The sequence below is a fragment of the Rhincodon typus genome, chromosome 30 (assembly GCF_021869965.1).
Source record: "Rhincodon typus isolate 14 chromosome 30, sRhiTyp1.1, whole genome shotgun sequence".
In the NCBI taxonomy this organism is placed as follows: Eukaryota; Metazoa; Chordata; class Chondrichthyes; order Orectolobiformes; family Rhincodontidae; genus Rhincodon; species Rhincodon typus.
This window is the reverse complement of record NC_063361.1, coordinates 9,807,906-9,820,085: the sequence shown is the minus strand read 5'-3', so window position 1 is coordinate 9,820,085 and position 12,180 is coordinate 9,807,906. Positions and strand designations below refer to the sequence as shown.

General features: G+C 39.4%; 2 protein-coding genes across 3 annotated transcripts in view; both read left to right on the top strand.

The window, feature by feature from the left end:
* Positions 1-3,783: 3,783 nt before the first annotated feature.
* gh1 (growth hormone 1) lies at positions 3,784-10,079 on the top strand. Its single transcript, XM_020509694.2, has 5 exons — positions 3,784-3,915; positions 4,690-4,853; positions 4,963-5,079; positions 7,116-7,256; positions 9,613-10,079. The coding sequence occupies exons 1-5, from the start codon at positions 3,906-3,908 to the stop codon at positions 9,811-9,813; spliced, it is 633 nt and encodes a 210-aa protein (XP_020365283.1). The 5' UTR covers positions 3,784-3,905; the 3' UTR covers positions 9,814-10,079.
* Positions 10,080-11,919: 1,840 nt separating this feature from the next.
* Positions 11,920-12,180, top strand: part of rdm1 (RAD52 motif containing 1) — a 23,055-nt gene continuing 22,794 nt past the window's right edge. For both annotated transcript variants that reach the window (XM_020509697.2, XM_048614783.1), the window contains exon 1: positions 11,920-12,060. In XM_020509697.2, coding sequence (XP_020365286.1) covers positions 11,938-12,060 — 123 coding nt within the window. In that variant the 5' untranslated portion in view covers positions 11,920-11,937. The remainder of the gene's footprint in view (positions 12,061-12,180) is intronic.

Here is a 12,180-nt window from a genome sequence, read left to right as displayed (position 1 = left end):
CGTGACCTATTTGAATTTTATAAAGCCTTTGATAAGGTGCTCCACAGAAAGTTCCTGAATAGGATAAGAGCCCATTGTGTTAGGGACAAGGTACTAGCATGGATAGAGGATTGGCTGACTGGCAGAGGCAGAGAGTAAGAGGTCTTTTATCAGGATAGCAGATGGTGACTAGTGGAGTTGTGCAGGGGTCAGTGTTGGGACCACAGCTACTCACGTTATACATTAACCATCTGGACAAAGGAACTGAGGGCATTGTTGCAGATTATAGAAAGATACATGGAGGGACAGATCATGTTGAGGAGGCGGGGAGGCTGTGGAAGGACTTTGACATGCCAGGTGAGTGGGCAAAGAAGTGGCAGATAGAATACAATGTGGGAAAGTGTGAGGTTATACATTTTGTAAGGAAGAATAGAGGCATAGACCATTTACTAAGTGGGGAAAGTCTTTGGAAATCTGAAGCACAAAGGGACTTGGGAGTTCTAGTTCAGGATTCCCTTAAGGTTAACATGCAGGTTCAATTGGCAGTTAGGAAGGCAAATGCAATGTTGGAATTAATTTCAAGAGGGCTAGAAAACAAAAGCAGAAATGTACTGCTGAGACTATATAAGGCTCTGGTCAGATAGCATTTGGAATATTGTGAGCAGTTTTGGGCCTTGTATCTAAGGAAAGATGAGCTGGTTTTGGATAGTGTTCAGAGGAAGTTTACAAGAATGATCCCAGGGATGAGGGTTTGTCATATGATGAGTGGTTGAGGACTCTGGTCTGTACTCAATGGAGTTCAGAAGGATGGGGGGATTTGATTGAAACACATAGGATACTGAGAAGTCTGGATGGACTGGATGCTGAGAATATCTTTCCGCTAATGGGAGAGATTAGGACCCAAGATCACAGCTTCAGCATGAAGGGACGATTCTTTAGAACTGGGATGAGGAGGGATTTCTTCAGACAGAGGATGGTGACTCTGTGGAGCTTATTACCACAGAGGCCTGTGGAGACCAAGTCATTTGGTGTATCTAAGACAGAAATAGATAGATTCTTGATTAGTAAGGGGATCAAGGGTTATTGGGAGAAGGCAGGAGAATGGAGTTGAGAAATATATCAGTCATGATCAAATGACAGAGATGATTTGATGGGCTGAATGGCCTAATTCTGCTCCTATATCTTATGGTCATTGGAATTCAAAAGAATGAAAGGTAATCTCATAGAAAAATGCAAGATTTTTAGCAGGATACACAATGAAAGGAATATTTCCCTTGCCTGAGAATCTGGAACATGAGGATACAGTCTCAGACTAAGCTAAAGAGAAAATTATTCACTCAGAGAGCTGTGAATCTTTGGAATTCTCTACCCAGAAAGTTGTGAATGTTTTATTATTGAATACTTTAAGGGCTAAACCACACAGATATCTTTTCTAAGGGAAATTTATTTTCTAAGCGTGGAGTTAAGTCAGAAGATAAGCCACAATCATATTTAATGGCAAGCTGGACAGACCATGTGTTCATTCCTGCTTCAATTCTGGTGGTCAACTCTGATGCTCACCACATTTTCCTTCCTAACTAATGAATTGATCAGTGTAAAAATACTCACTGCTCATCCATGCATTAAATTTGCATCATTTAACACCCATGTTAATCAGGGTCAAAAGTCACATGACACCAGGTTATAATCCAATAGGTTTAGTTGAAATCACAAACTTTCAGAATGCTGCCCCTTTGTCAGCTCCTGACGAAGGGGCAGCGCTCCAAACATTTATGATTTCAAATAAACCTGTTGGACTATAACCTAGTGTCGTGTGATATCTGACCTTGTCCACCCCACTCTAACACCAGCACCTCCACATCATGTTAATCATGGTAAACTACTGATGCTAAAGCAGCCAGAATCATGACATTGTTAGGAAAGGATTGATTTTAGTTTCCCTCTGCATTATACTTCTTAAATTATGTGTTAATAACGATCACTTCATTGATTTTGTGTACATTTTACAGTATTAAAAGTTTGTAATTAATTTTCTACTCACTAGTAACTGCAGTTTTCAATTGGAGCTACAAAACATGAATGGTGATTTATGTTGATAAGATAGTAATGAAAGATTTCACTGAAGAGCTACATAACTAAAAATAAAGTACTGAGAAAAGCTTATGCAAATGTGAACCTTCTGAAGAGTTATTTTCTTGTAGATTAAAGACAAACTTACATGGTAACTTTGGTGTTTCTACACTCCATTTGATAACTGACTCCAAACGTATCCAGTTTCTGACTTGGTTCTAAGCGGAGACCATTTCCCATGCACTATAATGTTGTGTAAACAGACACTAAACATCAGTTGAAAGTGGACTTGCTCACCCAAGCTCAATTGCTAAAATTAATGCAAAAATAAGACCATGGTCCGCTGAGTGTAGTTTGCAGTTAAAAGAGCCTTGCTATATAACACATTTGAGCTGAGTCTGATCTGCATAGAGATGTAGTAACAGTTCTCTTTTTATTGACTTCACTACATGCACAGGTTAAATTGTCTCCACTGCATTTTTTAGGTGAACAATGGGAACACCTTTCCTTTTCCTTAACGTAGAAATGTTACATGATCGTATAATTTTAAAATACTTGGGGTGGACCCAGAGAGTTGTTATAAAATAGGCACATTTAAAATGCTCAGACCCCAGCAACTCAGATGAGAATGAGATAAAAACCGAAAGAGCTGTAAATCAGAAACAAAAACACAAATTGCTAGAAAATCTCAGCAGGGGTGGCAGCACCTGTGGAAGGGTCATTCGACCCGAAACTTTAATTCTGATTTCTGTCCACAGATGCTGCCAGATCTGCTGAGCTTTTCCAGCAATTTCTCTTTTTGAGAATGAGGCAGCGACTTTGTCTGTAATGCCGTCAAAGATCATATTGTGATCTAACACTCAGTTGTATTATAATTTCTGGTGTAGGCATAAGTAACACTACAAAAACACATTGAGAATAATTCCATCCATCATGATTCAGAAAATACATGGTGAATTTCAAAGCAACTTTCATTAAAAAATATAATTTTTCAAATGTCTAAAGCATGTCGTGCATTGAAGATGTCCATGATAGCACAGTTTTAGTGGATGCCTAGTGTGGTACTGTCTTAAAAATGTACCATTAAGTTGATTTTCTCTTAAAGGAATTGGTGCAGATAGTGGTTACAAAAAAAGATGGAGTAATGAATTCGATACAAAATGGCTGTGAGAGATACAGCAATACTACTTAGTCAAACTTCCAGTGAATGTTTGCTTTATAAAAATCTTTATGCAAGGGGCTACTGAGAAGTGATAAGAGTACATGCTGTACGTCCATTTCTGACTGTTATGTTCTTTGTGTAGGTGATTGGAAATATCAAAGCAGCAAGATGCTGTTGAAACTTCATATGCACAACCCAGCTCAGCTCAGTATTGATGCCTTATTCATTCCTCACCCTGTGAAATGTATACCAATGACATATTTACTGACCAGTATGTGAGGGGTTTTGTTCCACAGTTCTGTATGAAACAGAGTTGAAACACTGGTCATGTCACATCACTTAATAAAAACATGATGCTTTGTGTTTTTTTTACTGTCATCAGTTCAGGTTACCAGAACTAAAGTGCAATGTTATTGCATATTTAGTGGATTGTAGATGACACTGACGTGAACACACAAACAAATTAGGAGGTCGTGTTACTAATAACATGTTTAGGAAGTGCATAGTCCAATGTTGTATAATAATACAAAATGCATTACATTCAAAACATTTTGTTTTTTTGCCTAAATTTCAATTTATGCATGGATTTCAAATGATATATATGTTGACGGTTGAAGGCAATGTTAGAATTGTCTAAACCAAGCTTGCCTATAGTTTCTTGCATCTTTTTCGTTATTTACAGGAAATTGATAGGATGGCTTCAGGTAATATCTCCTGGTTTATCTTGTTGGGGTTTCTTCTTGATTTGGGATTTAAATCTTTTTAACAGAATCTTCCACAAGTTTCTCTTCAATTGATCTTGCCAAGTTTTGACTGTATCTGTTACGTTTCAATTTTTATTCCTATGCAAGTCATACCAAACTATTGCTTGACTATTTGTTTTTCCTCAATGATTTCTGGTCAACTTGTTGATATTACAGCATTCGACAATGTAGAAGTGTGGACCCATCAAAATCTTGAACATTGCTAGAAATTATTCCTAAACTGCCCATTGTTGTGTTTATAGGCTCCTATTTTATTCAAAAAGTTGCTTGGTGAACAACTTTAAACCCAATCTAAAGCTTGCAGTGGAATCCTTGTCCTTTTCTTCTCAGAGTTGTACATAACTCCTTCTCTTTTTAATTTCAGCTACCACACAATAGCCTAAAAAAATAAGGTAGTTGTTGTTAATCAACCTATTTAGACATGTTATGGCACACCTTTGAGGCAGGTGGGACTTCAACCCAGGCCCTCCAGCCCAGGGTTAGGTGCACTACCAGTGTGCCACAAGATCCCTAAGGCAGGGGACTTGAACCCACAACCAACTATTTCAGACATGAGAAGTACAATCAGTGAGGTAACCTAATGCTTTCTCTTGTAACTCTTCACGTTTCTTTGACTCTGCGCGGTTTATTTTGTTGTCTTTCTCCACTTTATTTCCCCCAAAAAGATATGTTCAGTTTAGTTAGAACTGTTCTTTTCTTCCCCCTCCACACTAGGTTTGTCACTGTGTTCCGTTGCCTTGGCTCTGATGTGGGTTTCCATGTTGTACCCCAGAGATCTGGAAGCATACCCTTTGCTGCCTCTGTCTGAACTTTTCGCCAAGGCTGTGCACAGGGCACAGCACCTGCATCTCGTCGCTGCAGAAACCTGCAAGGATTTTGTACGTAGTGATCCCTAAATGATAGTTACTCTGAAGCATCATTAGCCACAGCAATTAGCTTGTTATAGAACTCAAGCATTGACTTGCATCTCATTTGCCTCTTCTACAGGAACGAAAATATATCCCGGAAGAGCAGCGCCATTCTCACAAGAGTTCACCCTCTGCTTTCTGCCAGTCTGAAACCATCCCAGCACCTACCGGCAAGGAGGATGCCCAGCAACGATCGGTAATGTAAACACACACATACACACATCATCCAACCCTTTAAACACTACACCTTGCTCAAAGCTTCTGTCACTAGAACAAAAATAAACAGTAATTGTTCCCAATACAATACATGTCACCTAACTAAATATATCTATTCGAAGCAAAAACAGAAATTGCTGCAGAAACTTGGCAGGTTTGGAGGTATCTGTAGAGAGAAAACTGGATCAACATTTTGAGTCTAGTGACCCTTCCTCAGGTTCTAATTGTAGCTAGGAAAAGGTTACACTATATGCTGAAAATAGGATGTGGTTGGAGATGGAGGTGGGGGGTGGTGCAGGTGGAAGGAGTAAATAATATCCGGAGATTGAGATGAGAGAGAGAGAGAGAGACAGCAGCAATTGGGCAGGCAAAGGGATGGATAATGGTGAGCTGGGAGAAAGAGAAGCTGCTAATAGGGACCATTAGTGGGTGAAAACGGGTTGGCTGTAGTGAAAGGAGCCCATGTGATGACAAGACCAAGTGTGTGGGATGGGGGAAAGATATGGAAACAGGTATTCAGGCCCTAAAATTATTGAACTGGATACTGAGTCTTGAAAGCTGCAGGTCTCCCGAGTGGAAAATGAGGTACTGTTTTTCTAGATTGCACTAAGCCTTGCCGGAATATGCAGCAGGCCCAAGGCACAGATGTTGACAAGGGAATATAGTGGTGTATTAAAGTGGCAGGCAATTTGGAGTCATATTTGTAGACAGAATGCAAGAGTTCTGCAAAGCGGTTGCCTAGTTTGTGTTTCATTCCCTCAATGTAGAGGAGATCACATAAGAGAAGAGAATACAGTAGACTAGATTGAATGAAGTGCAGGTAAATCGCTGCTTCATCTGGAAGATATGTTTGGGCCCTTGGATAGTGAAGAGGGAGGAAGTGAACAGTTACAGCTTCTGTGATTGCATGGGAAGGTGCCATGGGGGTATGGGGTGATGTTGAGCGTGGAGGAGGAGTGGAGCAGAGTGTCTTGGAGGGTAAAGTTCCTGTGGAATGCTGAAAAGGGAGAGGAGGGGAATATCTTTCTGGTGCAGAATGGCAGCTTATGATCCTTTGCAAGTGGATGCTGGAGGGATAGAAAGTGAGGACCAAGAGGACACTATCAGTATTATGGGAGCAAAGAGAAGGGGTGAAAATAGATGTGTGGGAAATGGATCAGATACAGCTGATGGCCTTGTCAACCACCTTGTGGTGAATCCCTGTTTGAGGAAAAAAATGAACCTTTCTGAAGCCCAGCATTATCAGGAAGACAGCATCATCAGAATAGATGCAATGGATTCAGAGAAACTGGGAGAGCAGAATGGAGCCTTTATAGGGAACGGGTGTGAGGATGCATAGTTTAGGTAACTGTGGGAGTTGGTGCATTTGTAATTGATATTGGTGGCTAGGCTATCCCCAGAAATGGAAATAGAGTTATTGAAGAAGGGAAGGGAGGAGTCAGAGATGGACCCGGTGAAGTTGAGAGTGGGGTGGAAATTGGAAGCAAAATTGATAAACTTTTCCAATTCCAGACAAGACAGGGAAGCAGCACTGATGATGTCATGAATATACTAGAGGAAGAGTTGTTGGGAGGGACTCAAATAGGATTGGATCAAGGAATATGCCATGTGCCCCACAAAGAGGCGTAAATTTCATTTTCTGTTTTTGTTTCAGATAGATATCTGCAGTCTTTTGTTTTTTGTTAATTCCTAATCAAAGGTTTGTCTTTTCTGGTTAAATTGACTTGTTTTGGGGATAGTACTCTCCGTCAATAAACTCAAGCCGGTTGCTGAACAAAGAAACGTTTGCAACCCTGACTTCAATAATATTTATGATCCCACAGAAAGTGGTGACTCTGCACAGTTAAAGCCACTACTTAACTGACCCACACACATAGTCAAAACCAAATGGTACCAAAGATTATTTAGATTTTCCACTGAAAGCTTGTATGTTCATATTCTACCAAACTTCAAAGTTAGAAACAAAGCAGTATCGAAGTGATTGGAACAAAAACTCTTGTTCCCATTCTCTCACAGGATAAGGAGCTGTTACTGTATTCGCTGCTTCTCATTCGGTCCTGGTTCGATTCCGTTCAGAATAGTAGGGCTTTCAGAACCTCAGACAGGGTCTATGACAAATTGCAGGACCTGGAAGAAGGTATCTATGCTCTGTTGAAGGTAGGTGCATACAATACGACTGTCGCTCCTACAGTAATAATTTGTACAATAAATATAAGATGTTTGCCAACAAGGGAAAAGTTAACATAGAAAATGAAATGTTGATGCTTTCAGTTCACACCTTGTTTATGCATTCATTTTTATTACACTCATTCACTGTAAGTTTAACAATACCAGTTTTTAAATTGCAAGAAAGCACCATTTTTTTTGCATATGATTGATTGGGTGAAAGAGATAACAACTCGCCAGTAATAGGGGTGTGGTAAAGGATATTTAAATTACTCCAATAGTGATGCCCATATAATTGTAGAAGCACTAGATAGTATGTACCACTCTAATCTACTGAAGTACTTTTTATTCAGGATGTAACTACATTAATTGTCCAGGCTGGTCAAATATGAATACTTCACGCAAATATCTGATAAACCTCCACATGAAGGATGTTATTAAACTGAAAATTGTGTTAAAAGGATTTACCTGTGGCTCAGTGGTTAGCATTGCTGCATCAAAAGCACCAGGGATCTGAGTTCGCTTCCAGCCTTGGGCAACTGCCTGCGTCGAGTTTGCATGCTCACCCCATGTCTATGTGGGTTTCCTCTGGGTGCTCTGGTTTTCTCCTGCAGTCCAAAGATGTGCAGGTTAGGTGGATTGGTCATGATAAGTGGGGGTGTGTGTGGGGTTTCAGAGATTGGGTAGGCTGCTCTTTGGAGAGTCAGTGCAGATTCAATGGGCCAAATGGTCTCTTTCTGCACTGTAGGGATTCTATAAAACTGGAAGGTTTGAGTTTTTAGGATAGTCTGGGACTTTTTTCCCTGGAGCTTAGGAGGCTGAGACCGTATGGAGATTTCTAAAATCATAGCCAAGGTCTTCTCCCCAGGGTAGGGATCCAAAACTAGAGAGCATAGGTTAATGGTGAGAGGGAAAAGATTTAAAAGAGACCCGAGGGGCAACTTTTTCACGCAGAGGATAGTGCATATATGGATTGAACAGCCAGAGGAAGCGATAGAGGCGGGTACAATTACAACATTTAAAAGACATTTATACAGGTACATGGACAGGGAAGGATTGCCAAGATATGGACCAAATGCAGGCAAATAGGACTGGTTCAGTTTAGGAAGCCTGGTTGGCATGGATGAGTTGGGTCGAAGAGTCTGTTTCCATTCTGTATGACTCTATGTAAGATTTATATAGAAATGTTAAAGCTCTTGAAATAATCAATAATAACTCCTTAGACTAAAACTGATCTAATAACAGAAAAGTTAATTAAAATAATTAATAGGATTCCAAAGCGTTATGGTTCAATTACTGGATGGGATAAGTAATTCCCAGTGGAATTTAATGCTTCAGAAGTTATCAGTAAGAATTACTTGCTTTGGGCCATCACCAAGTTGGCTGACTAGGTGACTGGTGCATTCAATATTGTGACAATAAAATTAATGTATGATTGATTGCTTTACAAATGTGATGTTCAAACACAATGCAATGAATTTCATTCACAAGCAAAGCAGCTTTTAGATTCTGATTACAAAACAGACTGAAATTTGTCTAAATAGATTACGAGGGTATGAAACAGGATAAGTGCAGCATTCAAATATAAAATATTTCAAATAATATAACAAAAGCTATAGAAAATTGATTAGAAAGCATGTAATTTAAGGGTGAAATAAAGAAAATGAAGAGAAAAAAGCAGGAAAAAAAACAGGTTTAGGATATTTACATGCTAGATTAAATGAATTGGACGGAATCCATCAGTGTAACTATACAAGGAATAAACTTAACAAAATAATTACTTTTTCCCCTCCGATTTTATGTTTTTAGACAAACCTGGTCTAGTTCTAGAGCTAGTTTTCAAAGCTACTCATGAATTTATTTGCTTTAGCAAGCCACATTCATTATTGCGATACCTCTTTACTTGTATAACAATAAAGGTAGACTAGAAGATATTACATGTAATACTGCATATTGCATGTTCAGGTAGCTTCATAAATCCATAATCACAAAATTTAAGCTTTTATCTGAATCGCAAGGGTTCATAATATTCTTTACTAACTTTCCATGTGCTGCTCTAATACATGAAAAGAATTCATGTAATCTCTTTGGTCCGTACTTAAGATGTTTCCAAGAAGTGTACAGCATGGCTAAAAAATGCACATTTTCATCAATGAATCAAATGATTTTACTTGAATAATATGGCACAGGATGTACTGGAATAATATTGTTCCAATATGATGAAAACAGTAAGATTTTGTTTTACTATGTTACATTGCCAGGCCCACACATAATCTTATTTATCTGTTCTGAAAAATGCTCTTTTTGTAAAACTGCTTTAACACCAAACTCTTCTATCATTTCCCAGATTCTAGAAGATGGAGGCTCTTCACAAGGTTTTGACTGGCTGACATTTTTCTATGACAGGTTCGATGGAAACTTAAGTGAGGAAGCTTTGATGAAAAACTATGGTCTCCTGGCTTGTTTTAAGAAGGATATGCACAAAGTTGAAACCTACCTGAAAGTTATGAATTGCAAACGTTTTGCAGAGAGTAACTGTACTGTGTAGTGTAAGGTTATAGACAAAATGAGTGAGGAAAACTCGATAAAGACACTCAAAATGTTACACAGAATCTGTCTTAAAGTTGATTATTTTCAAAGAAGTTATGTCTATATAGTATATATGTTACATTAATAGGGGATCTCTGATATGTAGTTGTAGAAATTGTAGAAATAGTTTCTGTAATTATAATTGATATCCAAAATTCATTGGTAAATCTCAGCAAATATTTATAATCTTGCATTTTGCAATAAATTACTGCATTGAATTGCCAACAAGCCTTTAGTTTTATTTTAAACTACCTTTTTGAGATATTTTCAATCACCTATGTGATCATTCTAATGAATGGAGTACTTTCCATTTTTACCACCTTCCAGCACATGCAGGGCAGTTAAAGCAAATGCAGATACAAACTAAGACATCTACAACAATTAACACCTAATGTTAGAAAAGCATCAAGATATAGTTTGCCTTTTTAAAAGTTCTTATTTTCACCACTAGAAACAATACCATTTTGTATTAATAATTTTAGCAATCTTTTCGAAATTGTACTCCTTATGTAGCAGCACATTTTAAAAACCTGCGCTTGTTGTGTCTTCAAAGACAAGATAGTTTCTTTCAAATCTAATTAATTAAATTCTCTGAACAAATTCTAACTCTATCAATTTGCTAACTAACTTAATGAGGACTGAAATTTCAAAGCGACATTGTGAAACATCTTGAAAGCTGGAAAACAAGTCATTGAAAGCTAATGCTTTAACAGGAGAAACTGAATTGGAGCATTAGTGCCAGCATAGACTGGTTGGACTGATTGCTCTGGTTGTGCATTGCATATCCAATATAAATTCTCAGATCAGTGTTCTGAACGCAGTGAACGTTTTATGGTCAGTAGATGTGAAGCTGGAAAAACACAGCAGGTCAGACAGCATCCGAACAGCAGGAAAGTTTCGGGTCAAAACCCTTGTCAGGACTGGACAGGGGGAGGGGAGACCAGAAGTAAACAGTGGGAGGGTGTGGGTTGGGGGATGGGTAGGTGGGATTAGTCATTGGGATAGGTGGTTCGGAAGAAGATGGGTTAGGCCAGGTCAGGGAGGCAAGGATGAAGGGAGCACTGGACATGGGATAAGGCTGGGGTTGGAGGAATGTTGAACCTGGTGAAGTCAACATTGAGGCCATTGGGCTGTAAGCTCCCAAGGTGAAATATTGGGTGTTGTTCCCATAATTTACGTTTGGCCTCACTCCAGACACAGAACATTTTATGGTACTTTTTGTTTTTTTTTCCTGTCATTTCACATTGCAGCATTATAATATCATGTCACCCTTTTGGTGTCCCAGCTTGTTAATGGGCACAATATAAAGCAGCAATAAATCCAAACTTGAAGAGGCAGACAACATGCAAATCAAAATCAATGTTGAAAGCACTAAATATTTATAAAACTGACCAAGCTACTAATGAAGGAGAATGGGTAATGAACCAAAAGAAGCACACACATTTCATGTTCAAATAACTTATTAATTCATGGGATTTGGATGTTCATTGTTCTGTTTTACCCTGTTTGCTGTCCAGAAGTTCATAGTGAGCTATCCTCTTTAATGCAGCTCAGTGGCCTGTTAGGCCATTTCAGAGGGCAGTTTATGGTCAACAACATTGTTCTGAAAAAGGGTCACTGGTCCCAAAACCTTAATTCTGCTTCTCTCCTCAGATGCTGCCAGGCCTGCTGAGTTTTTGCTGTAATTTCAGTGTTTTGTTTCTAACATTGCCCTTAATCTGGACTCAGATAAAGTCCAAACTGGACATAGATGGCAGATTTCCTCCAGTTTGAGAACTAGATGTGTTTCAAGGACAATCTGATAATGTCATATAATTGTGATGTAAAGTTGTTGAAAGCGCTGGTAATTTAATTGCTTTGGAGCTGAGCGTTCAGCTAGTTTATGGTCGCACCAACCCTGCTTTCGGGTTGTAGATGAATGAATGAATGAATGAAAGAAATGTCACTCCAGTAGCTCGAGGCTGACCAGGGGGCGGAGAAACGGGAGGGGGCGTGGCTTATCCCAAAGACCAATCAGGAGCCAGCGGTCACCATGGAGACGGGCCTGAGTGACAGGCCACCTTATTTGGTCGAGGCGGGGATAATGGCTGCTGTCACCGGGAGTCTGGCGCGGGCAGAAATTATAGACTTTAAAATCCCGACTCGAAATGATAAAACTCTTTTTGTCTGTAATATTCTTCCCAGAGAATCCGAGGCTGAAATTTATGTGAGTGCCGGGGTAGGACAGACAGCGTGAGGAGGAGGAGATGGTGTAGAGGGAATGGGTGGGAAGATGTATTGGGGGGGGTGGGGGAATGTTGGTGGGAACGTCGGGGGGGGGGGGGGG